Source organism: Quercus lobata, chromosome 12, assembly GCF_001633185.2.
Source record: "Quercus lobata isolate SW786 chromosome 12, ValleyOak3.0 Primary Assembly, whole genome shotgun sequence".
Lineage (NCBI taxonomy): Eukaryota > Viridiplantae > Streptophyta > Magnoliopsida > Fagales > Fagaceae > Quercus > Quercus lobata.
This window is the reverse complement of record NC_044915.1, coordinates 9,217,814-9,243,940: the sequence shown is the minus strand read 5'-3', so window position 1 is coordinate 9,243,940 and position 26,127 is coordinate 9,217,814. Positions and strand designations below refer to the sequence as shown.

The 26,127-nt window shown below is 35.1% G+C and overlaps 1 protein-coding gene and 1 pseudogene across 4 annotated transcripts; both read right to left on the bottom strand.

The window, feature by feature from the left end:
• Positions 1-673: 673 nt before the first annotated feature.
• LOC115971266 (polycomb group protein EMBRYONIC FLOWER 2-like) lies at positions 674-26,127 on the bottom strand. 4 transcript variants are annotated; one of them, XM_031091074.1, is made up of 16 exons: positions 26,011-26,125; positions 25,193-25,283; positions 22,700-22,872; positions 22,248-22,303; positions 16,959-17,023; positions 13,174-13,226; positions 12,475-12,528; positions 12,334-12,393; positions 11,663-11,709; positions 11,436-11,569; positions 8,031-8,307; positions 4,256-4,304; positions 3,182-3,265; positions 2,408-2,487; positions 2,118-2,207; positions 674-1,144 (listed from the first exon to the last, which is right to left on the bottom strand). In XM_031091074.1, exons 3-16 carry the CDS (start codon positions 22,823-22,825, stop codon positions 1,021-1,023), a joined length of 1,299 nt encoding a protein of 432 aa, XP_030946934.1. In that variant the 5' UTR covers positions 22,826-22,872; positions 25,193-25,283; positions 26,011-26,125; the 3' UTR covers positions 674-1,020. The 4 variants fall into 4 exon arrangements, with proteins under 4 accessions (XP_030946934.1, XP_030946936.1, XP_030946935.1 ...); XM_031091076.1 differs by lacking the exon at positions 25,193-25,283 and having other exon boundaries at positions 8,031-8,289; positions 26,011-26,127; XM_031091075.1 differs by lacking the exon at positions 25,193-25,283 and having other exon boundaries at positions 22,700-22,867.
• Positions 24,962-25,066, bottom strand: LOC115972657 (annotated as a pseudogene).

The following is a 26,127-nucleotide window of genomic DNA, read 5'->3' as shown; positions in this document are numbered from 1 at the left end:
ATTAATGTCTTTGATACCCAAGTGTTCATGTTTAATACGGATGTTATTTCTCCTTTGCCACAAGAGCCAAGATTTAACTGCAACTAAGTCCAGAGGATGTGGATCATGATCTGCAACTAGTTAATATCATATACTGGGTATAATAAAAGTTGATATCAACCAAAGTTTGATCTGCAACTAGGTGCTCAGAATAAGATTGGCATGTAATTCATCCTAGCCTCAAACGACATTTATCTAATTTTGGGTAGATATTCTACAGCCAACTTTTGACCAGCAAATATTCAATGCTCTTTTTTTTAATAATTTTTTAGTAGTCAAGATTCAGTGCTCTTATTGAGAAACCACATCAGAAAGAAACTCTACTGCTTACGATTGTGGAAAAGCTTTCCCATGCTGTTAAATGAAGCTAGGAGAAGCAAAAGATACTACAAACAGTTGACACAAAACAGAAAAACTAGTCGCAAGCTCCAAGGGAACAAAATGGAAAAAAGTCATAATCAATTGCATAAAAGTATGAAGGGGTGCCCTCGTAACGTGATAACAATGGTGTATGACTGACTTCACATCTTAAAATAAATAAACAAATAAAAGATTAGGTCTACCATAGATCAACCCCTCCCCACCAGAGAGAGAGAGAGAAGAAGAAGAAGAAGAAGAAGAAGAAGAAAAGAAAAGGGAAAAGAAAACAGGAACTGATCTATAACATATTTTACAATCAATTCTATAAGAAAGAAATGACAAGATTAGGATTAGGGTGTCGGTTATCCCACCCATGGGTTGAAAAGGCCAAACTAAACTTATTTGAATTCTTTTCTCCACAGTTAAAAAATGAGGCCCGTTTAAATAAGAATACAGCACCAAGGGACAGCCCTCGATGCACTTCTTTGTATGCAAAAGAATATGAATTACATTTCTGGTCTAATTATGATTGACAAATAGGCAAGAATAGTTGGAGGAAAAAAATTAATGTAAAAGAAATCTTTGTTCTCTTTAAGGCCGAAGAAGTTAATCATCTCCTCTTTAGCTTTTCATAACATCTGGTCCCTCATCTCGGCATTTTTCAAGAATTAAACTACAGTTGTTCATTGTGCAGGCATCAAGAAGACCATGATTCCAAAGTTTGATCATGAATAGCCTCCAACACCTGAGCCCATAAGCATATATATGCAAATTTCAGATATTTATAAAGTTATTATATAAATGCAACATCTATCAATTCAAGAAACTAGGTGTTCTACGGGTACTTGATCTGCGATGCACAGTGCAACTCAGTACAAAACAGGTTTAGAGATGTCATCAGTCTTTAATAAAAAGGCATGAGCAGTAAATTGTTCCAAGAGAATGTGATGGCTATCAATGAAAGCATATTTATTCAAGAAGAATTTGAAATGTCATTCAATAGACTGCCATCCCCTTTAGGTCATTAAATTTCTTTCAAGTAAATGCAAGAAAGCCATCTTATTTGAACATCATCACTATGAGTTTCGAGTCTAGAAACTTTCCAATGACCTATACACCAATGAGCTCTAACTCAAATGATGCCACTTATGGGGGACGGTGATGTCATTGGTTCAAGACTCACTAGGTACATGTGTAAATTATCAATAAAAGAATTTCAAATGACCTACAGAAAGAACCCCTACATCTAAAACATGATTTAGAAAAAAAAGTTCCCATACAAACAAGTCAGTAATTTTACTCCCACTCTTTCAAGAAATTACATTTTTCATTAAAAGAGAAAGAATTCTATTATTTAGCAATAGTAAAAGTACAGAATTCTATTGATGAATAGGAATAACCTCTAACAAAGACCAAGGACACAGGTAATATACAATAAATTTGCACCCAAATTTTCATATTCCAGTTTGTATAATATAATTCTATCACATTGACTTAACGTTTCACAACTCGGATGCAATTCCACCAAATATCTTGGATACCTATCACCCATAAAAATGATATCTGATAGATAAAAGAGCTCACAACCAAAAAAGATTAGCATATGAATAGTAGATAAATTTCTGGTTGTATGTATTTAGCAGGGTCAACGAATGAACATTAAGTCAAAGAACTTCAAAGCTGCTCAAATCATTAGGGCAAAATTATGAGAAAAGTACCAAAAGAGTGCTGGGGATGAGACCAGCTCTTGTTTATGAAGCTTCGAGAATGCCTCGCATGCCCAGGGAACATGACCATCTGCCAGTACCCTGCCAGAATAAAAGTAGAATTTTTTTTTTTAATAATAATTTTTTTTTTCTTCTTTTTTTAAAAGTTCCTTACAAGAAACTATCGTTTTGCATTTGAATTTCCATTATACACTAAAGCAAAAGGGAATAAGTAATCAGAGAAAAGAAGAAAAAAATTGAGAAACATCAGAATGCTTTACCAGACAAGGCATAATAACTACCTTTGCTTTCTTACAAATGAGTTCCAAAGATGCATAAGCTTCTTTTCATCTTTGGTAACATCCACAAAATCATCAAGCATCTGCAACAGAATGGTTTGCTCTTAAATTCTGAATCCCAAAAGTGGATAAGGATAACAACTAATTTGGGCAAGGTTCATCCAAACAAACCAGATGTACAAAACCAAACCAAAGTCAAGAAAGTCCTTTACGAAGCCAACTCCTCCGGATGTTAAATATGATAGAGATATTAAATAATGAAAATTAAATAAATAAGGAGAGTACCAATACAGCATAAGCAAGCCAATGAACAGAAAAAGTGGTAAGAAACCCTTGATTTGACTCAAATATGTCAAATATCAATGTTGCTATTGTCTAAACCCTATACATAGTTAGAATCCTACAACCTCCATCCTAAATAACAGATTTCAATCCCACTGCCACTTGAATTATCAAGTAGGCAGAAATCTATTGACAGATGTTTTCAAAATAACATATTTACTTTCCTATTAATTAGTCAAAAGGCCAAATAAGTCACAGTCAATCAACTCATAGCTAGGCCATGTTAACCCCATTTTTTCACCACTAACAAAACTTGTACAACTGGAGAATTAAATCACTTAAATGAAGACTCCTTGGAGCAAAGTACATAAGCTCTTTTAACATTTTAAAATTTCTACAAAATGTGTCAAGCAGGAAAGGCAGGCTCTACTACTGTAACAAGAATCACAATTTAGAAAAAGAAGTAATACAAATCCATATAATCATCAAGCATACCCTTCGATCTTCAAGGTCTGCAACATCGTCATCAACTTCATCTTCACTATCCTGATCCGAAAGTACTTCATCTAATGCCATAGGCTGAGTACAAAAATGAGATTGCATTAGAAATTAAACTAGTCATCAATCTTAACATATCATTGATGTAGATTGAGAACATAGTAAAACTCCAAGTAGCCACAAGAAAAAGCAAATCATACCTCTCAAGAAAGATATTCACCGAAATTGAAATCAGATATTTCTTGTAATAACTAGCACTTTCAAGTGCACAATAACCAAAAAATAATTTCCCAAGAAAGATTCAATTAGAAAACTCAATTTCTTTTTTAAGTAATAACTTCATTGAAAAAAGAAAAGGAAAGACACAGAATAAGTGCCAAACCTTTCCAAAGATTACAAATTCTAAAGATATATAATCTATAAAATCAACGAAAGATATCAACGAGATGCCCCCAATGGCTTGCATTCAATCATACAAGAATCACAAAGATAGATTCCTTGATTACAAAACTAGAACATTCAACTCCATCAAAGACCCTCTTGTTTCTTAAAAACCAAAGATTCTCTCATAATGCATAACGGCACAGCATGCCAACCCTTAGCACTGCTATGGCAATGAAGGTGTCCTCACTGACATTCCAAGAGGTCATACACAGATTTTGGCATCACCCAAACTATTCCAAACAATGTAAAGACGAAAGACTAAATATCTTATGCTAAGGAGTAGAAATACATGGTCAATAGATTCCCCGCTTCTTTTACACATACATTACCAATCTATTATCAATAGATGCCTCTTGCGAAGATTATCAATAGTCAGGAACTTTCTAGGGTTGCAGTCCACACAAAGCTATTAGTGTGGACTGTACTTATCAAAAAAATACAACTATGAGCTGTAATTATTATAATAAAGCTATTAGTGTTAATAATTCTATTTAAGATTCTAAATTAAGATTACAAGTGAGTATGCATCCAATATCCTATAACTCAGACAAATAACAAAGCAGAGAGATGAAGAAGCAAAATTCTAAAAAGAAAAAAAAAAAAAAAAATCTAAAAATCACTGATCACCTGAACTCTATGAGAGTGAAAGAACTGTCGTTTCTGCAGGAGGACACGGCTGGAAAAACAAAATTGTGAAAAGTACATAAATAAAACAGCATGCCAAAGAATTATGCTTTTTTTGAGAAGGACAAAAATCTCTAGATAACCCTAGTATTTGTGAAGGATATAGAGTTAGTAGTGCCTTTCATGATGTAAAAGCACATCTAAAAATTAAGCATATCATTATTACAAGTGGAAGTCTATTTCAAGTAATGACCATAAGACAAACAAGCAATGGGTTGAAATTAACAATTGTTCAAAACCTCCAACTTTACGTAAACCAGACAAAGATCCAAACTTTTATACTATCTTTGTAAAGTGGTGATGGGTTGGCAATTGGGGTTAAATGCTAGGTTCAAATCTCACAAAAGGCAATGATGATGGTAGCAAAAGAAATCAAAATCAAAATCAAAATCAAAGTTTTGTTGAGTGCAAAGGACTTTTTACAGCAAGCTTGCTCAACTCAACTTAACTAAGCCTCAATCCCAATTAAATTGGGAATGGCTTTGTAAATCTTTTTTAGATTAATGCCACATGTATCATTGTTCTACATTCTATCCTATCTATACTCACATTCTTTGTCATGTACTAAGTATGGGTGAAAGTCTCAAGCATACTTAAGCGCATAGGCCAGGCCCTAGAGCCTAGGTACACAGCGCAAGCCTGCACTTGTAAGCGCATACTTTTTCAAATATAATGAAAAATAACCGCTAATAGAAAATTAAAAAAAAAAAAGAAAAAAAAAGAAGCTTTATAGTAATATATTTTGCCTATTAGCCAAGACCTTGTAGCTCAATAGCATTTCTAGGTGTCCTTTATAAGTCTCCTTTACAAGGAGAACTGGGGTTCAAATTTCCCCTTATCACTTGTAACAAATGAATTATCGAAAAAAAAAGTAATATGTTTTGTTTGGCAAGTGGTTGTGGAGGTATGGTTTTGAGACAAAAGTGTTACAAAGGCAAAATATAGGAATGTTTAGGGTGTTTGGTGTACTAAAAAGGTGACGAGTGCTTATGGTGTTAGCCTCTGGAGGTTTATTAGAAGTGGCTGGTTGAACTTCTCTAAACTCCTACAGTATGATGTGGGTGATGCTACTAGAGTGAAGTTTTGGAAGCATGTGCAGTGTGGGGATTGTTATCTCAAAGAGGTTTTTCTAGAACTTTATTGTCCTAGTAGGGCAAGGGACTCTTCTGTGGCAGAGGTTATGTGTTGGTCTGGTGGGAGGATTCATTGGAATTTTTACTTTCGTTGTCCATCACAGGATTGGGAGGAAGGATCTTTTGATTGGTTTATGGATACTATTTACTCTTCCAAAGTGCGGAGGGTTGGCCTTGATAAGGTTTGTTGGAACCCAGCAAGGAGTAGAGGTTTTTCTTTCTTTCTACCCTACTACTTGCTCTTTCCCTTAGAGGTTGGTGTGGCAATCAAAGGTTCCTCCAAGGGTGGCTTTTTTTTCATGGTCAGCTTCTTTAGGTAAGATTCTTATGACCGATAACCTTCTCAAAAGGTGTATTATTATTCTTGATTGGTGTTACATGTATAAGAGGTGTGGGGAGTCGGTGGAACATCTTCTGTTTCATTGCCCCATATCTTTTGAGATGTGGTCCTTGGTGTTGTGTTTGTTTGGACTTCTGTGGGTCATGCCTCTTAAGGTAATTGGTTTGAATCTTGGCAAGGTAAATTCGTGCGACATCGCAATATAGATTTTTGGAGACTTGTACCGCATTGTTTGATGTAGTGTATTTGGAGTGAAAGGAATGCTAGATGTTTTCAGAGATGTGAATGGTCTTTGCTAGAGATTAAGTCCTTTTTCTTACATACTCTCCTTGATTGGAGTGCAGCTTGGTCACATTTTTCTTGTTTTTCCCTTCCTGTTTTGCTTGATCATTGTAATTTTGGTTCCTGATTTTTGCCCCCATAGTACATCCCCAATGTACTTGGGTTGGCTATTTTTTATTTATAAAATTTTTCTTTATCTATCAAAAATGTTTTGTCTATTAACTCAAATCAATAATAAAATTAAACAAAATTTGAATGTTCAAATTTTCCAAAAGTTACTTCAATCTCTTAAAATTTGTTTATAATATATTTGGAAAAAATTATCAATACACAATATGATAATAATCTAGTCATATAAAGTTTAAACATAGCATTTGATATAATTCTCGAGTGGTTTATAAAATACTTAATCAAAATGAAGTATATGATTCAATCAATATATATCCAAAAGGCAATGACCAAAAATCACACAACAGTAGATTATACTTGTTCATGTATTTTGATATATAAACAAAAAATTGTTTGTGCAGTACACCACCTTAAGAATAGTGTTTGTATAATAAATCAAAAGCCCATGTCATTTCCTCCAAGATTGAGATGTCAATTTTAATGATTTATATACTTTTTAGAAATTTAAAAACAAAAAGCCTAGGTGTGCTTCTTCAAAAAGCACCAAAAAGGCGCACCTCATTAAATGAGGCTCCCTTTGGGCAAACAAAGTGTTTAGATCATAAGGCTTTGCTCTTTGAACAATACAGGTTGCTTTAAGCTTCCCCCACTCTTCATGACATGCTAAATATTGTTATAGATCATAAAATTCTATACATTTTGACCGAACTTCCAATTAAGAGATTTTTTTTTTTTTTTGGTCGTATTTTTGAAGATTTGTAGCTTACCAGGGATCAGCACCTAGCTTCATTTGCAAGGACCTTGTTTGTGCGTGGGGTTACTTCTAGAGAATCCATTCCACTGTTTTCAGATTTCCTTTCTTCTTGTACATAATTTTTATTTTCTGCTGTTTGTACATACTTTTTCTCTCTACTTCATTTTTTTCATGAAGTAGTCTTTTCTTAACTATAAAAAATATATATTTGGAGATTCTTACCTCATCCCTACAAGATTAATATAATTATTGAACTCTAGAGTCCGGGCCTATATTGTTATGATGTAGAATAATTTAAGCCCAAATAAAATAAAATAAATAATAGGTTCACTAGTCCATTGTTTTGAATTTCTCTATGTTATGTTTAATCTTTTATTATGTCTTTAATATTTTTAAAGATCATGTGACTTTTATTGATGTTAGATGGTTAGGATTTAATTGTTATATGTAAGATAAAGGGATAGAATTCTAGGGTTCCTAGAATTTGTAATGTTCCTAGAATCTATTACAAATAGCCTCTTTTGAATCGTTGTAGGCAACTTTTCTCATTTACCTTACGAAATTTCAATGTTGAATATTTCTTGAGTTCTTTGGGCCAGGAAATTGATATTTGGTTGTTCCAACTTCAATTCTATTATCTTTTTCTTTACTTTAATCTTGTTAGTTGCTGGAATTTCTGATAAACCATTTTTTTTATAATAAACATAAGTTCTTACCACCACATCACAAAAATTTATTAACTATCAATTGTAATAAAAGTCATAAATTTTCTTGCTTATATAAGTCGTAAATATTTATCTCACTCAGACAGAAGTTATAGCAGTGGGTCCACACCACAATTATCCCACCAAATCAAAGCTTGGGGTTGATAAATTTGAAGTTTCTTGTTTCTTCTATAAACTTTAAGTGGCAGGTTTCTATCACACAGATACATAAACAAATACGCACATGCTTGCAGTGTCTTCATTATAAAGTGAATAAAGGCCTTTCAAAACCAAAATAGAAGAAATAATACAGAAGATGTCTTTGGAATGCTATTAAAAATGGGAAATCTAGGCATAAATAACCTTGGTGACATACCTTCTAGAATCTGACCGTTCCACGTTTAATTTCCTTGCTTTAGCAGGGACTGCAGGATCACTTACAGATAGTGATTTTACAAATTCAGGGTCCACAGAAGATTGAGCCGTGGCAATTGAAACACCGGGAACATTAGAACTGGATGCAACTCGCTCTATGCACCCAATAGCACTGGGATAATCAGGACCATAGTTTCCTCCTCCAACCCTTCCATTCTGCATGTCTTCATCACTGGGGAATGACTTGGAAATCTTCTCACCTTTACAGGATTGAACATCTGATCCATTAAGTAAAGTTTCAGTCTTCCACACAAAAGGAATATGAAGATGGAACCAAAAGGTAATATTTTTCCACACATATATTACAACCGTGCTACACATCAAAATTTTAAAAGAATTACAAAATGAGTCCTATCATTTTAATCTAAAGCTTGATTCAGACGGGAAATGGTAGAAAATAGAAACATGGAGAAGAAAGAACATGAAAATCCTAGGCTTTACCACCTAAGGGTGCTTGGAATCATCACTAGGCAGAAGAGATAATTTCCCATAAGAAAATTATCATTCCAAATACTCTGCCTAAAAGACTTCCGGGAGCCTTTCTTATAAGGCTTCCAGGAACCACGAAGCCACAATTACATCCCCTAAAATCTTCCCATGAAATCCAGAACAACAACATTATAGTCAAAATTCAAAATTTTCAAAAATAAAATTTGGGAAAAAAAAATAAAATAATTTTGATCGTGCTTCTTAGATCATTTTCCGCTAGTTGGAGAAAACTCGATCGCGAGTTTTGAAATGTCTCAGGAAAATAACTTTGGCACTTAACACTTGTACCAACTCTTGAGGAACTTTTGGCTACACTAAGAACAAAGAAGCTTTTTGTTCCACCATATCAAATTAGGATCCGTTTGGATACAGCTGAAAAACACTGTAGCAAAATAATTTTTAAATGTGTGAATAGTACCGTAGGACCCATTTTTAATAATTTTTTTCTGAATAAAGCGGTTGTGGGTCCCATGAACAGTGCGTGAACAATATATGAACAGTAAAATTTGTCTCCCGAACAGTGCATGAACAGTACTTGTTACTGTTCATAGCTGAAAAAAAAAAAAAAAAAAAAAAAAAAGGCCTGCTGAAACACAAACGCACACTTAGTATGGAGTGATAAATCAATGGGTTTAATCAGTTTTATAAATGTTGCAGCCTTGACCCCCAAGAAACACCATCGTCTCAAGCCTTTTCATTTCCTGCACCATAGAGGATTGATAAGTAACAGGTGCATCAATGATCAAACTCAATTTTCACAGGTACACCCTCTATTTTGTGGCTCTCTTGTTGAAATTTTTCTTCTTAAATTAATGATTCTCTAACATGCTGTATTGAGTCTACCACATATGTGTTAGGCTGTAGTAAGTCTACATTTGTCAGCACTTGCATTTCCTTTTAAGTACTAGGTTCTGGTGGTACTTGAGGCCCCTCCATCACTAAGGCTTCATTAACAACACTATTGTCTCCTGTGTATGAAACTGTGGTTTTATTGCTACCAATTATCTTTCAAAGGATGGAGCCATTGAATTGATCTTCATAGACAAGTCTTGGATGGCTTTTAATATGGCTTCCATTGATATTGGAGTAGGTATAGAACTAGACACTGTGCAAACACGCATCTTTTCTTTTCCAAATTGTGCCACATAGCCAATAGCAGATCTATTCCTTTGATGGACTAGGAAACATATTTCTCTCTGAGATTTTCTTTCATCTCTTCCCAATTGGTTATGGCAGGCTTGTACCTTCCATGCCAAAGGTTCTCAATATTGTACCAATAGTCCCTAGCTCTACTTGTCAGTTTCAACTTGGAAAACCTAACATTGTTATCATTTGAAAAACGTGTTCATTCAAAAAATTGGTCCATCTCATGTAACCAAATGGTGAACATCCATGAGCCTTGATAACCATCAAATGTAGGTGCCTTGTTGATGGTGCCTCTAATATTACTATAATTCACAACAATGAAATTTCAACTAATAATGTAACAAGAAGTTGGGTTTGCTAACCTGGGCTGGGTTTGAAGTTTTGCAATTTGAATATAATTTTTGATTAAAAATGTTTCTCTAAGCTTGTTGGTGGCAAGGAGTTCAATAGATTAGATGGGGTTTGTGATGGGATAGTTGCTCTCAAGTAGAGGTGAGTTGATTGGATTGGCTGAATGTTGGGTTCTGGTAACAGCGGAGGATTCTGTGGTGGCTTTCATGATGTTAGGGAAGGGACAGAGGGATCAATATACTTTGATAGTAAGTTAATGCAGAACAAAAAGGGTAGAAAATTGAAATAATAGAGAGGAAAAAAGACCATGACAAATCCTAGGCTTCATCATCTAGAATTTGTTTGAAATTGTAGGCTCTAAAACACTTCCTGGAGCCTATTTTTCATAGGGCTTCTAGAATATATCAAGCCTCAATCACAAACCCCTAAAGCCATCCCATGAAATCCTCAACAACATTAAAGCCCAAATTCAAAATTCAAAAATGATATTGGAAAATATCTAAAATAATTTTGGTTTGTGCTCCCTGAATCAAAACTTCTCCCAAAGTAAGTCTGTCAATACACTAAACCCAGCATGGGTCTGGACCTAAATAATCCAAATTCCAGATTCAAATCAAAATGTAAAGGATTATTTTCACTATTAACTTTAAGCTATTATTTGAATACGCAGCATTAGCCATAATCAAACATATAAAATTGAGTATTCTTGCACACGGTGAACAACTAAATGAAAGAATGAAATTCAATCATTTTGGAATAGTTATGATTATGATCAGCTAATGGTACATATATTGATGGCAGATCATCAGTCATTCTAAATTCATCAGTAAAAATTCAAGGCCCAAAAAGACTGCTCATGATCTGCCATTGACAGTTTTACCAACCAGATACGCCAATGCAGGTCCTAAGGACTGCAGCACTAGTGGATATTAGAAACTTTCAAAGTAAAGTGCTCTAAATAAATCAATAGGATTTAGGACATGATCAACTATTTCAATGTTATGATAGATTTAAAAGTTCCAAAACATCCATCCCAGATGTATTCCATTTAAAAGTACGGAAAGCATATTATGAAACTTTCTTTTCCACCCAAAAATTTCAAAAATTGGAAGGAAAATTTATGAGGTCTACAACATTCTCAGAGGTTGCAAGTACTTTACAAAGGCTAGTTTATATTCATATTTCATATATTCTCCACTTACCTGCATAAACTGTGGGAACTGGTGGTGTGTACCAGTTGTAATGTGAAGACTAGGTAATAATTATTACTTTTTTTTTTAATTTTTTTATAGCAGACATCAGAACTAACTTTTATCACCATCCTTACCAATCCAAAAACAACATAAATAAATAATTATACCATCATCCTTCTCCAAAAACCCCTTGTGTAAGCCTTCCCCGGCTAGTCTGGGTGAGTCCAACTCCAGGAACTGTACATTACCACGCTTTTCATTTTGATCAGGGTCCGTTCGCCTACGCCTTCGTGGCCTTGAGCTGTACATACAATTTGATTCACCGTCACACCTCTCAGAAACAAACAAAAAGGGTTCAACAAGAAGCTGTAAGCCCAGAGATATAAAAACAGACCAGAACAAGAATGTTTGCGGATGTGGGTCCACTGCGGCAGCTACTGTCTGTGTACAAATTATTTTGACATAATAAAATAGTTGGAAAAAAACTTAATACTTTTTCATTGAATAAAGGGTTCTGTCAAATATGAATTGAACTTAAATACTGACATAAGGCACTCCACATAGTGACAATTCACACATGACTTGAAGGAAGTATAATTTTCATCCAGTAAAATGCATGAGGCATAATGTAATTATACAAATTCATAAATAAATATATTAACATAAAGAGCAGCACATGCACTTATCCAAAAGGCCAAGAATGACATAACATGATGGGCAGAACATATCCTAGAGAATATGGCATCTCCAATGCTCAGTTATCTGCAAACAGATACGATATTATAACCACACTTTCAAATGAGTCCCTCAGGAAGAAAAATCCTTTCATGAAGATTGTAAGTCAGAACCAGGTCAGCTGCTTAGTTCCTTATAAGTTTCTCGTCTCCAACAATTTTTCATTTAAGAATTATATTAAAAGAAGAGTTCCTAAATGCACAGAATGTTGTACAAAAGTTCTCTTTAAATATTACAAGCACTCTCCTGTCCAGCAAGTTAAGGTAACATACAATTATTCTACCTTGATAAATGTCAAGAATTTTTCTGGGATAATAATAAAGTTCTTACCTCAGATCTCAATATCTCAATGTTCACAGAGACATTCACTGCCTGATACTCTTCAGTTACCTACAAAATATATGTTTATTACAAGCCTTTCCAGAAGGGCACAATAAGCAGCAAGTGACTTTATATTTCCAAATTACCAACCCAGAACTCAAAGTTGAATAGGTCATGAGAAGAGCACAAATGATACCGCAGACCCTGCAAAATAAATAAAGGTATTCATCTTAATAGTCAAAGAAAATTACCAGTTTTTTAATAGAAAAAGATTTTAATAAATCTATACTTTAAGAAACCAAAGCAAAAGACAATAATTTCTTCAAAGAACTCACTTGATGTAAATGAAATGCTTGCCTTTGATATAATGATGGGAAGAATAAATGGCACTAATTTGGCAAAAACATCAGCACACAATTCTAATACGACAGTTCCCCAACATAAGTAAAGTATCATATTGTATCATGAACAAGTCAGATTCTAATTGTAAATTATAATTTCATAGGTAATATAAATAATTCCTGACTGTGATTAATTTAGAATAGCGGAACTCATGGGAGAAAAGAAGCTTGAGTATGAGCATAAATGAATCAAATGAAAATCAATATTTCTTAGCATGAATTAATTTAGAACTGTAGATAGCAGTTCATCTCCTTCCCATACTCATACAACTTTATTCGAGGAGTAAAATATATAAGAATTTTTTTTTTTCTAGTGAACAGTCAACAGCCCTCAATTAAGGGATTATTTTCCCTCAATCTCTAGCAAAACTGCATATTTCACACTTTCTGTTAAACCTTTAGAGATAATGAGCAATAACAAAGAGAAGAAACCTAGATGGACATCTACCTTAAAGCTTGCACATTGCATCAAGCAAAATGGACAAGCGAAGTCCTCAATTACTGCACGTTGAAAAGAAACACAAAATAGTTAGCATGTGACTGGAATTTAATTTAAGTTCAACAGGTTGATTGTCAGTAAATATGATGTATACACACATGAGAAATTAAAAAATAATAATTTATTAATTTGTGATCTTCCTTGAGAACACAGATTTACTAGTCATTTTAATATCAGTTTCTTTTCATTTGTTTATGTATCCAGGGTTGCTGTGATAAAATAAAAAAGGACAAAATGCAAAAAGACCCCCTTGTGGTTTGGGTTAGCTGCAAACTGACCCCTTGTGCTATCAATTTTGATTTATTGACTCTGAATTTTAAGGAATTGTCCAAATTACCCCCTCCATCTTAATTCTGTTAACTATAATTGACAAAAAATTGTCGAATGGTGTGCACATGACTATTTAACTATATAAAAAAATTGAAAATTATACATCCATGACGCATATCATTTTCTATGGATTATAGATAACGGAATTGATATGGAGGGGACAATAATACAAAATTGATAGCCCAAAGACCCAAACCCCAGGGGGTCTTTTTGAATTTTACCCAATAAAAAAGGTGAAATTCAGTTTAGACTCTGAAACAAGCTTATAAATAATAGAAGAGCCAAAGTATCTTTATTTGTAGTGACGAGTGTCTATGAGTATGCACCCGAGCAAAACCATTTAAAAAAACAAAACAAAAAATTTCTAGAAACAAACATTCCCTTCTAGGACCTTAGATGCCATATTTTCACTAGATCTTTGGCCTCAAACTCCTCACTCAAAATGTTTCTCAAATTTCTGATCTCATTGAAATCATTTCCATTTGAGTACTTGATGTAATCATAAGAAAAGCTTTTTGATGGTCTTTCATGAGTAGCTTTCAGTTTAGACAACAATGAATGTTGTTTTGTTGGGCCAGCATGCCACTTTTAATTCAAACAAGACTAACATAAAATTCGGTCCAGTTCTCTCGGAGCTTCAAAGTGTCTAGGGAGTGTTTACTTGAGTTTTAAGTTAGTCTATGAGTTGTATCATTTAATATCCAAATTACGACTCCAAAGTGTCCAAAACTTCGAAGAATGATTAAAATTTAAAAGTATAAAATATATATAATATGATTAATCACACTCAAAGGAAAGATTTTGCCTAGCGGAAAATCAAGTGTTTTGGTGTATCTAAGTCATGAATGCCTAGAGTCCTTCTAAATACATAATTATCCTATAACTCTCACATGTTGCAAACGTCTACACATGACAAGAACATGAAAGAGCACTAGGTTCTGAAGCAAAAGGTGGCAATACATAATAATCCTATAACTCTCACATGATGATTCCCCAGGAAATTTATGGTCTCCCCACTAGTCCAATGAGCTTCATCACCTTGTAAACAAAAGCAGCAAAGCTAGTGTAACTCTCTTATATGCAAGGAAAAATAAATGAAACTTTCCAAAATGCTTCACCACTTTGTCAACTTGTCCCCATCCTTATTTGATAAATAATACTCTCTCCATCCTACAATAAGTTATATGCTTTTATTTTTGGACTCTCAAAATAAAAGAAACTTTCCAAAAGTAGATCAATTTCCTATATTACCATTTTTTTAAACCAAGTTTCTTATTAAAATTCATGCCACCTCAAATATAAACTGTGGCAACCAGACCTAAAAATGCTTGAAGGACTTCAAGGACTGGCTCCCAATTTACTAGTTTAAGGTGGGAAAAGAGTTTCCTACAATGGGGAAAACCTTTTTAGGCCAGCCTAACGGCCCAAGTGATAGAATCTTGGACTCAATATGGACTCTCTTCTCTTGTAAATACTTCCCAAGGAGGCTCAAGTTAAGAACTGAGCTCCTCCTTAGTTGTTTCTCTCTCTCCCTTCCCCAATTTTTCAAAACCCCCCACACTCTCACTCCTTCAGTCCCTATTTATAGACTTCCCTCAGTGGGGTTGTCATGATGATGGGAGGGGCTTTTTATGTTGGGCGGGGCCCTTCTAGGATATATTTCTGACCAAATGGGACCCACTTCTTGTGACAGATGTGACTATCTCAAAGTTGCACCCGTCGCTAAATGGTGTTCGGCAGGCAATTTCCCCCAAGGCACTACTGTTACCGTTCTGTACGGGCCCCAACCTAGTATTGATCACCGGATTGATATGGGCCTCGATCTGCTATTGGGCCCATAATTCTTAGGCATATAGAGGTTAATGGGTTGGGCCCATACCCGATGCCCGTACATAAACAAAGGGCATTTTAGGCTTTGTCATCAATATTTTAGTAAGCAATGGCACAACCCCAGTACACAAGGAGCATACAAAGGAAATCCCAAAAAAAAAAAAAGAGGAGGCAAAAATAAAGGTACAAAAAAAATGAACAAAAGTTCAAAGTGTCCAGGAAATCTAGAATGTTCGTGATAGAGGAAGAATGAAATCAAAGTCCAATCATACAAATTCTTCTGAAATAAGAACTTCAGGTTTGCCAAGTTTAGCTCTTTCCCCTCAAAGCAATGGGAATTTCTCTCTCCAAAGACACCATGTTAGACACAGACACAAAGGAACAGTTTTCCATATCTCCCCATTGCTTTTTATTTCCCCCAAAACATTTCTTCCAACACAACAACATTTCCAAGACAAAAGAAGGCATTACAAGGTGACTCCAAAGAAATAGAAAATCAAAGATCACAACTCCTACGCCACCACACAATCTAGAGAAAGATGTGTGGTGGAAAGCTTGGAGACTCCACTGCTGTCCAAGCATGATATTATTCTAATGCAGTTCTCACTTCTCACATAAATGGACTAATTTTTTAAGCATAGAAATGAACTTGACCTATGAATTAATTCCCATAGGGCATATGATGGATGCAACATATTTGGCTGTACCACCAACCTAATCGAATCCAAAGTCCAAACTTGCTTGGAGACATGATTGATATCTTCGTGAATTGACTCAAGGTGATAACACTGGATAAATAAAGCGTATAAAGTAGACAACTGAAACTCCCCATAAAAACGCTATCACAGCCAGAGAAAATCTTGCGTATCAGGTTGTAGTTGACATACAGGTTTAAAGGTTTAAAATCAGTGCCAGATGGTGACATCAAGAGAACTTTGACACCTATCTACCAGTTAAAGATTTTCAACTTGATTTTTCACTATTCAACTGCTTCATCTACTATTACACTAAGTTAACAGACCCAGGGTGTAAGGGGTACAATGAGTACTGTAAATGAGAAGAAAAAGAATAAGTTAAACATCATGTAGATAAGGACAAGCAGAACAGAATTACAACTATTATTAACTTAAAATTGATCAATTGTACCATTCTCAATTAATTTAAATCTATCATTCTACATCATTAACAGACCAACCACCCCACCAGTCCAAACCTCCTAGTGTTTCCAGCAGTTAATATATGACAAATGATAAATACGATACAATAGAACTGATGAACATACAAAAAATATTAGATAAAAAATTAATAGACATTTGCAACTGCAACAAAACCATTGAGGTGAAAGGGGAAAAATAAGTATATAAAAGAAATGTTTAGAAAGAAAAGAAGCTTAATTTGGTCACATAACATTAACTGTAGTAAATAAGTCTTAAATATGAAAATTATCTTATGAGACGATGTGATGAGACATCTTTCTCACACCATGTGTGGATCCCACATGTTGAAGACTCAAGAGACCGTCTCATGATACCTTCTCTGTAAATAAAAATAAAAATAAAATAGCTTAATAACACCTTCAGTCTTTCGTAACATGTTGTTGTAGTCCCTATAGTTGAATATTACAATTCCAGCCTTCAACCTAGACAAGAACATACAGCCAAAGATATTAACGAACTAATACAGCAAACAAAGAAACCACATACAAGTTAGATTAGAAAATTGATTATAAAGACATTAATTGGTCTTTAATTTTTGTTAAAGTGTTAAAGAAATCATATTGTATTGTGTTATACCCTTGTGCTGTGTAGGTGGTATTCTTTTAGAAGAGTCTAGAATGTTCATGTGACAAGATGTCATTGGTGAGATGTCTCCACCAGTTGTCACCATTAAAAAATTCTCCATATTGTAACCAACTCTTCATATATATAAGTAATGAACGAACTAACAGCTGAACATCTAAGAATTGCAGCTTCTACTTTTGAATATTCTTCATTATCATCTCTAAATACTCCACATTAACATGGTATCAAAGCAGGTGGTTATAAGTTTAAACCTTGTCGTCACTCTACCTCCCATTTAGAAAGTTGAAAATCCTGCATGTTGTGCCCCATTTATTAAAAAGGAGCCTAGACCCACAAGTGAGAGGGAGTGTTAGAATTATGGTCAAATGATTAAATTCACCTTTCTTAACAACTTAGGCTATCATGACAAGCGGTAATCAGCTTAGAGAGTGCATCCTGAATAGTTTTAGGAATGGAAACACATGGTGTATGTAAATAAAGCAAGAGAAGGAAGGAGAGAATGACTGACAAGAAACAAAATTACTAATAGAATACTTAGTAGTAGATAAACGTGTATATTCCCGAAGAGCAAGGAGAAGTATGTCTAGGTTAGTGGATGATGAATGATCCACAGGCGGGAATGATGATAGAGGGGTCAGTACTCACTGGAAGTGGAGGCCTAGGGACATCTAGTATAAACTTGTAATGGAGCAGGGGCCTTGGGTTTGTTTCTCAAGGACAATGTCTGCATGTTGTGGAAAGCATTATATGGTCTCAAGCAGTCACCATGAGCATGGCTTGGGAAATTTCCCGAAATGTTCACCGATTTTGGTCTCCACCATTGTCAAATAGATCATTCAGTAATCCACCTACACACTGATGCTAGATACATACTTTTTACGGTTTATGTGTGCTAAATTACTGATTCTTCCAAAAGTTTCAGCTACTAAAATATGGTAAATTTAATTATTTAACCACATATTTCTAATACTACCCCTCACATGTGGGCATAAACTCTCTTTTCATAGGTGAGGCCCAACAAGTGGAATTTTAAATGGGAGGTAGAGTGGAGGAAACAAGGATCGAATTCAAAACCTCTTATTCTAATACTATGTTAAATTACAGATTGTCCTAAAAGCTTAAACTATCAGGATATGGTAAATTTAATCATTTAACTACATACTTCTAACAACGTGGATGATATAGTAATTATTGAAGATGATTCTAAAGGCATCACCAAATTGAAACAATTCTTGCAACTACACTTTCACACCAAAGATCCTAGAAAACTGCGATACTTTTAAGGGATTGAAGTTACACAGTCAAAACAAGGCATCAATTTATATCTAAGGAAGTATGTACTGGATATCATCGAAGATACAGGATTGCTGGGTTCTTGTCTTGTTGAAACTCCTATGGACCCAAATCAAAAACTCTTGAGGGATAAAGGAGATCCATTTTTTAGATGCTAGTCAGTATCATCGGTTGGTTAGGAAGCTTAACTTTCTCACCATTACGAGGCCAAATATCTCATGCTAGTCAGTGTGGCAAGTCAACTCCTAGAAGCCCAAAGACTCTCACATTGGAATGCTTCTATTCAGATTGTTAGATATCTAAAGAGAGTCCTAGGTCAAGAAATATTTTTTTAAAGGAATGGTCATCTTAGGGTGGAAGGCTTCTCTCATGCAAATTGGGCAAGATCACTTCAGAGAGAAGGTCCACAACGGGATATTGCATATTCCTAGGAGGAAATCTTGTAGAATGGAGAAACAAGAAGCAAAATGTAGTTGCTTGGTCTAGTGCAGAAGTAGAATATAGAGCAATGGCACACACCACTAGTGAGCAGAACATGGTGACAGACCTTTCTTCAAGAGTTAAGCCCCACTGTAGCTTCTCCCATCCCACTATCTAATGATAATCAAGATGCTATCCACATTGCATCCAATCCTGTTTTCCTTTAAAGGACCAGGAACATTGAAGTAAATTGTCATTTTGTGAGAGACAAAATGGAACCATTGCTACACTGTTTGTGAAGTCTAAAGGCCAACTTGCTGATATCTTTATAAAGGCATTATGTAGGAACTATCTAGAGTCTATTTGTTCCAAGCTAGGCTTATATGACATATATGCTCCAGCTTGAGGGAGAGTGTTAGAAGTTAGAGAAATAATATTGTATTGTGTTGCGTGGGCAGTACTCTTCTGGAAGAGTCTAGAATATTCTGGTGATGAGGTGTCCTTGGTAAGGTGTCCCTACCAGCTGTCAACATTAGAATATTCTACATCGATTGTAACCAAATCTTCATATATAAGTAATGAATGGACTGAGGGCTGGATATCTAAGAATTTCAACTCCTCCTTTTGAATATTCATCATTAACATCTCTAAAAACTCCATATTAACAATTTTATTTTTCATAAAAAAAAAGTCAAGCAGAGATCAATTAATGTACTAGAGAAAGGAGTGATTTTTTATTCAGGTTAATGGAGTGAAAAAAGGTCTAAAATCCTTTTTGGTACTCTTCAGTCCTCACACAACCACATTGTTAGAAAGATATCAATGTATTTAGCTGCTACATGACTCTCCTTTTATTACATAATGGGGCAACAGATCTAATATTTTCGTTTCAAAACTTTAGCAACCTGTCATCCATATAAATATTGTTGTTCTTGGAAAACTTTCTGCTGAAACCACTGATTAAGACCCCAAATCCTTTAATCAGGTCCAGGTTCTGCCCCTATGTTTTCCTCAAGCTCAATAACTTTTGTTCCATAAATTCCTTTTTTTTTTTTTAACATAGCACTAGCCAGGTGCCCCCACAGCAAAAATGGGCAAGGAGATCTTGTCTCACCTTATCTTTTTGTCCTTGCAATGGAAGAATTTACAAGGATAATAAGATCTAAAGTAGCTAATCTCCAGCAATTGAAGTACCACCCTAACTGTGCTAGTTTGGGGATTACTCACTTGAGCTTTGCAAATGATTTACTCATCTTTGCTGCAGCTGATTTGCCCTCAATCCATTTAATAAAAGAGGCTTTTCCCTCTCTGGTCTCTCAGTTAACCAAAGCAAAAGTGAAATTTTTGGTACTGCTGTCAAAGATGACCACCAGCAACAAATCCTATTATCCCTGCAATTCAAGCATGGGACATTGTGAGTCAGATATCTTGGATGACCCCTTATCACTGGTAAGCTCAGTTTTAAGGATTTACAATCCTCTAATTGAAAGGATCCCTGCTAGACCAAGTTCATGGACAGCAAGAAAGCTTTCATTCTTAGGTAAACTACTCTTGATTCAGTCAATCCTATGCAGCATCAATGCATTGGTTAAGTATTCTCATTCTTCCTAAAAAAGCTATCAAAGCTACAGAACAGAGATTAAATCACTTTTTGCGGAAGGGGCCAGATGAAAACCAGAGGTAGTTTTAAGGTTTCTTAGGATCAGGCCTGCTCTCCTAAAAGAGAAGGGTGCTTGGGCCTGAAAAAGATGGAAGATTGGAACAAAGCAACAACCCTGAAGCAAATCTGGAACCTTTTCAGGTTGGCTCACTCTGGGTAACTTGGATGCATGAAGTTTTTCTTGAAGGAAGAAGTTTCTGGGCTGTGAAAATCCCTCAGGACAGCTCATGGGGATGGAGAAATCTGGTGAAGCTTAGAATTAAGGCAAGGAAGTTTCTAAGCTATGAAGTAGGTGATGGGAAGAGTATCTTCCTATGGCTAGATAACTGGTACCCTGATGGCATATTGTATCAAGTTTATGGTCCTAGAATTGTATATGATGCAGCTAGCTCTACTTATCCAAAAAAATGATATTGATGCCAAATTGCACAGTATCCTGATAGATAAGGAACACATTTGGAGGCCAGCAAGAACTGATGACGTGGTTAAAATCCAAAGTAAGCTGCACCTAATTAACCTAAAGAAGAAAAAACAAGGCAGCCTGGACTGCTTCTTCCTCAGGAAAATATGAAGTTGCTGCCACAAGGAATCAGATAATATGCAAGAAGAATGAAGTCCCATGGTGGAGATTGATCTGATTTTCTACTGCCATCCCCAAGCACAGGCTTCTCAACAAAGGCAAGGCAGATGCAATGGGGATTGCAGAAGAGTAATTGAATGCATAATCATTTTTTCTTATAATGCTCCTCTAACAAAAGGGTCTGGAAATGCATAATGAACCTATATCTGTTATATTCTTCTTCGTTGTCATCATATGTATATATGCCGAAGATAATAAGAGGATGATTTGGGTGTGAGGGATGGTGCAACCCAATGGGTAGTTTTGCACATGATTTATGATGAAGGTAATCTCTGCATTCTTTACAACTGTAGCTAGGACCAAATACTGGTTCCGTGCACCCATAACAAAGACGTCCCCTTCTCTCGTCTTCATTAAAGACCAGCAGATGCTGCAAATGAGATGCCAAAGCAAAAACGGAAGCGAAGTCCCAGATAAAGAATTTCAATAGCAGCAGGGTTTTACTCTCTAATTATGGTGTTTTCTGAAAGTGTTTGATGTTGATAAAAAGGTCAGTAGGGCCACTGTGTTTTCTGAGTTGTATTGATGTAGAGAGCTTATGACCCTCCCCTCCCCATTGTATCTCTTTTGGGGCTGTTTAGGCTTTGCCGGACGTAGTTTTAGTTGTATTCATTTTGTTACTCTGCTTTGTTGCCTTGTGAATCCTCTTTGGATTCCTGTCAAGGCTTTGTCTGTACTTGGTTTTGTAGTAATGAATCATCCAACTTATCAAGGAAAAAAAACCCATTAGATCAACTCAATTTGATTAATGGTGCTGGTTATTATACTATTAGCCAATGATCCTACTGTTTTAACAAATATATCAAATATATACGCACCTATGCATACATCATACAACAAACATAAGTTTGACACTGACAAAAAAGTTTCGCTATAGGAAGATGAGCATTGATGCAACAAAAACATATATATATATATATATATAGATATATATTCCAGCAGACTAAAAGATTTGCAAAAAATGACTTTTTTTATAATAAAAAAAAACCCATCAATGAGGTTATACTTTCAATACTCAATAAGAAACATGTTAAGACAGAAATCTTACCTCCTTTTACGCCTTGCTTGTATTTTGTAATGCAAACATCTTGGAAGAAATGAAGGCTACAACATAGAAAGTGCTTTATTATTAAGTAGAATGAAAGAGTGAATTTATTTTTCAAAAGGGGAGACCTAGAAGTAAGCACCCAAAATAAGTCATAATAAGGTGCCAACATGGTAACATGTGAAGGGCATATAGATCAGAACCGAACATGTAATAAACAAGGTTGACCAACATCAGTATCAAAATGATCAAGCCTATAATACAATAAAATCATGCAATAATACCCTCAAATTTCCTAGAAGGGCCATATCCTATAGTGGTTTAGTATTCATTGTACACAAGAAGAACTGAAGAAGAAAATTTTGATGCTGAGTGAATTTAAGGTTCCAAAATAGTCATGCTAAAAGAACATAAATGAGTTAAACACATATTCTGCAAGGAAATGAAGATAGTACATTGTCTATAGCACGGTGACGGAGAATATTGTATAGTTCAACGGGCTTGCAATATATCAGGAGAGTCTCTTCAGCTGCAGTTGCCTCTTCTACAGACGAATGAACACAAGAATTTTGATGGCACATCTTATCCACATTCCCCAATGGATGCAACAGCTATCAGAATTCCTGTTCTGTGACAGGAGATGAGTGTCAAAATTGGCATACATAATTTAATTATTATATCATACACAATGCTTGCCATTAAGTAATCATACAATCAGGATATCTTCTAGAGACACAATAATGCTAAATTTATTTGTAATTCTCTACGAACATGACATACTTCTGCATATGTAAGCTCCATATAATAAATCAAGGAATATCAATTTCTTTTTTATAAATAAAATAGTTCATTAAAAGGAACTAAAAGGACACAACCAATGTACAAGGGGGATGTATACATAATACAAGATATATCCCATTAATTAAGAGCGAAAATCACAAAAATCTAGCATGTCAAGAAAACTGACAAAAGGAAAATTGCCTTAAAGCATTCATCCACTCAAATAAAAATTTGAGAAATGAGTGTTTTAGATCTAAGATTGAGAATTCACATCCTTCAAAGAACCAAGGATTTCTATCTCTCCAAATGCACCACACGAGATAATGCTTGACTAACACATGCAGCACTAATCCGCAATAATAAGACAGTGTTTTCTTAGATTATTCATAGTTAGAATTCTCCTCAAAGCTGTTGTCCAAAGAAAGAATGTCATTTACTTTTACGTCACCCAATAGTGATCTGGGAGCTAAGATTCTAGCACAATCATCATCATTTTTTGCAACAATGCTCGTACATTCAGATGTTCCTAGATAAGTTTAGATGTTATTTATTATTTAACAATTTATCTTTAAAAAATGATTATAACATTGATGTATTCTCTATGATTGTTCCTAAGTCTGTCCAGGAAGCCTTGTCCACTCCTGGCTGGAAAATAGCCATGGAAGCCGAGATGTCAATAGCACTGTATCAGAATAACACATGGGCTTAATATCTCTTCCCTCTAGAATTTCCACTGTTGGCTGTTGTTGGGTGTATACTATGAATTACTTACCTTATGGGTCCATTGAGCGCTTGAAGACTCATCTTGTTGCCAACAGTTACACCCAAAACAATGGAGTCAAAGCTTTGTACAACATTAAGCAATCTCCCAAAGCCTGGTTTGGCAAGTTTAGTAAATCAATTGTCAAATTTGAAATGCATCTTTGTCAATCTGACCACTCCATTTTCTCTTGTGCTTCAAAAAGAGGAAAAATTTTATTGATAGTTTATGTTGGTGACATCATCATAACTGGTCACCAAATCAAACGTGTTCTTTCAATCCTCATTCCAAACTAAGGATCTGGGAAAATTTCATTGCTTCTTGGGTATTGAGGTTAGCACTTTTCAAGAAAGGAATTAAACATGTGATATTTTGGAAGTGACTGGCTTATCAGGTTCAAAACATGTAGAGACTTGTGGATCCTAATGTCAAATAATATACAGATCAAGGAGAGAAACTATCTAATACAAGGAGATATCGTCAGTTTATGACAGCACCTCATTTTCCACACTAGGACAATATCATTCAAGTTACTGATAAAAAATAAAAAATAAAAAAAAACATGCACTCATTGTAATTCATGTTGTGAGATATATTAAGGCTCATTCTGGTCATGGAGTATATAGAACCAATGGTCGTTTGTGTGTAGAGGCTTTTTATAAATTTAGATCGAATATGATCACCATCAGATACGAGAAAACTTAATCACCTAGAAAAGTAAGAAACATATTGTTGTGTCCCATTCTAGTGCATAGACTAAATATAGAGCCATGACTCACACATCATGCGAGCTTATGTGGATCAAGAATCATCTAGACAAATTGAGTTTTATAGTACAATTGTCCATGACTATGCACTGTGACCACCAAGCAAAAATTCACATCACTTTCAACCTAGTGTTCTATGAGTGGACCAAACATATAGAGGTAGATTGTCATCATGTTCAAGGAAGAGAGGACAGTGGTCTGATTCCTACCCCATATGTCTCCACAAGGGCTCAAGTTGTTGCGCAGGACTCATTAAGACTTGTCATTAATACTTTAGTGAGTGTTATGACTTTTTTTTTTTTTTTAATAAATCTAAAAAGAGGTGCAAACATGAGGGCTTCCCAAGAGATCACCCATCCTAGTACTACTCTCACCCAAACACACTTACTAATATATTGTTTTATAAGTTAAAAAATAGGTTTATTAGATCCACTTGGTGAGGTAACAGGTACGCCCAAAGGCAGTTCCCGTCCCTGTCAGGGGAGATGCCAACCATCTCTCCTTACTACGAACACATGACCAATATTGTTTAAGTTGTGAGTGCAATTGGGTCATTTTGTATAGTGGGATTAACCTATAAATAATACATGTGTATTAAAGCTAATGAAATATTCCTCTCAATAAACAATTTATCCAATTACCTTCTACAGTAGCAATTGTTTAAGACTACCCTCGAAGAAATGCTCAATGTCCGTGCCTGTAAAATCCTCTCTAAAGACAGTATCTTGAATTCTACAAGGAATTATGAGAGATTTAGAAGGGTCCCGGAGTGGGGGAAGTTTTAAGGATTCCCTGCAAAACATAATGTTGTGTCGACTTTGAGGAGTTCATGTTTCTATTCTTAGCTAAGTTGTAATCTGTTTTGTATTAATGCAGACCTTCAGTCTCATGTTTCATATATTATGATTTCCGTTCATAAAAAAAAAAAAAAAAAAAAAAAAAAAAAAAAAAAAAACCTCCATTACAAAAGCGCACTAGGCGACGAAACCCTAGTAAACACAAATTACACTAAAAGCAAGAGCTAAAAAAAATTTAACACAAAATGTTGGCATCTAGGACTGCAACATCAGCATTACCCACGGCAAAACCCTAAAAATAACTGAATTGCAAAAACAAATTTACCTAGCCGACCTCAAACACCCCAACAGCTATAATAAAAACCTCGTTTGCATCAAACAAACCTCAACTATAACAGAAATTTAGTAGTAATCAAATTTCAACAAACAAAAAATAGAGCAACAACCTCCCACATCCGAAAATTTTCGAATTCCAATGTTTTTTTTTACCAGATTTATCGATAAAACCTGAATTCGCATAGTTAGAATTCCTAAATTCCTATCTTGTGTTAGGCATGTCAGAACTGTATCAGTATTTACTATTATCAGAAACATAATTAGAGTCATAATTCACACTGAAACAGCAAATTCAATTAAATTATATATATGATGAAGAGGCTTACCGGGTCGGATATCCACCGGAGGATTTGGCTGTTTCGGTTCTGAGGACTGTCGAACCGGAGACTGAGAGCAAGCCGTTAACTTAGGTCACCTAACGAGAAAAAGCTGACCTACAAGTC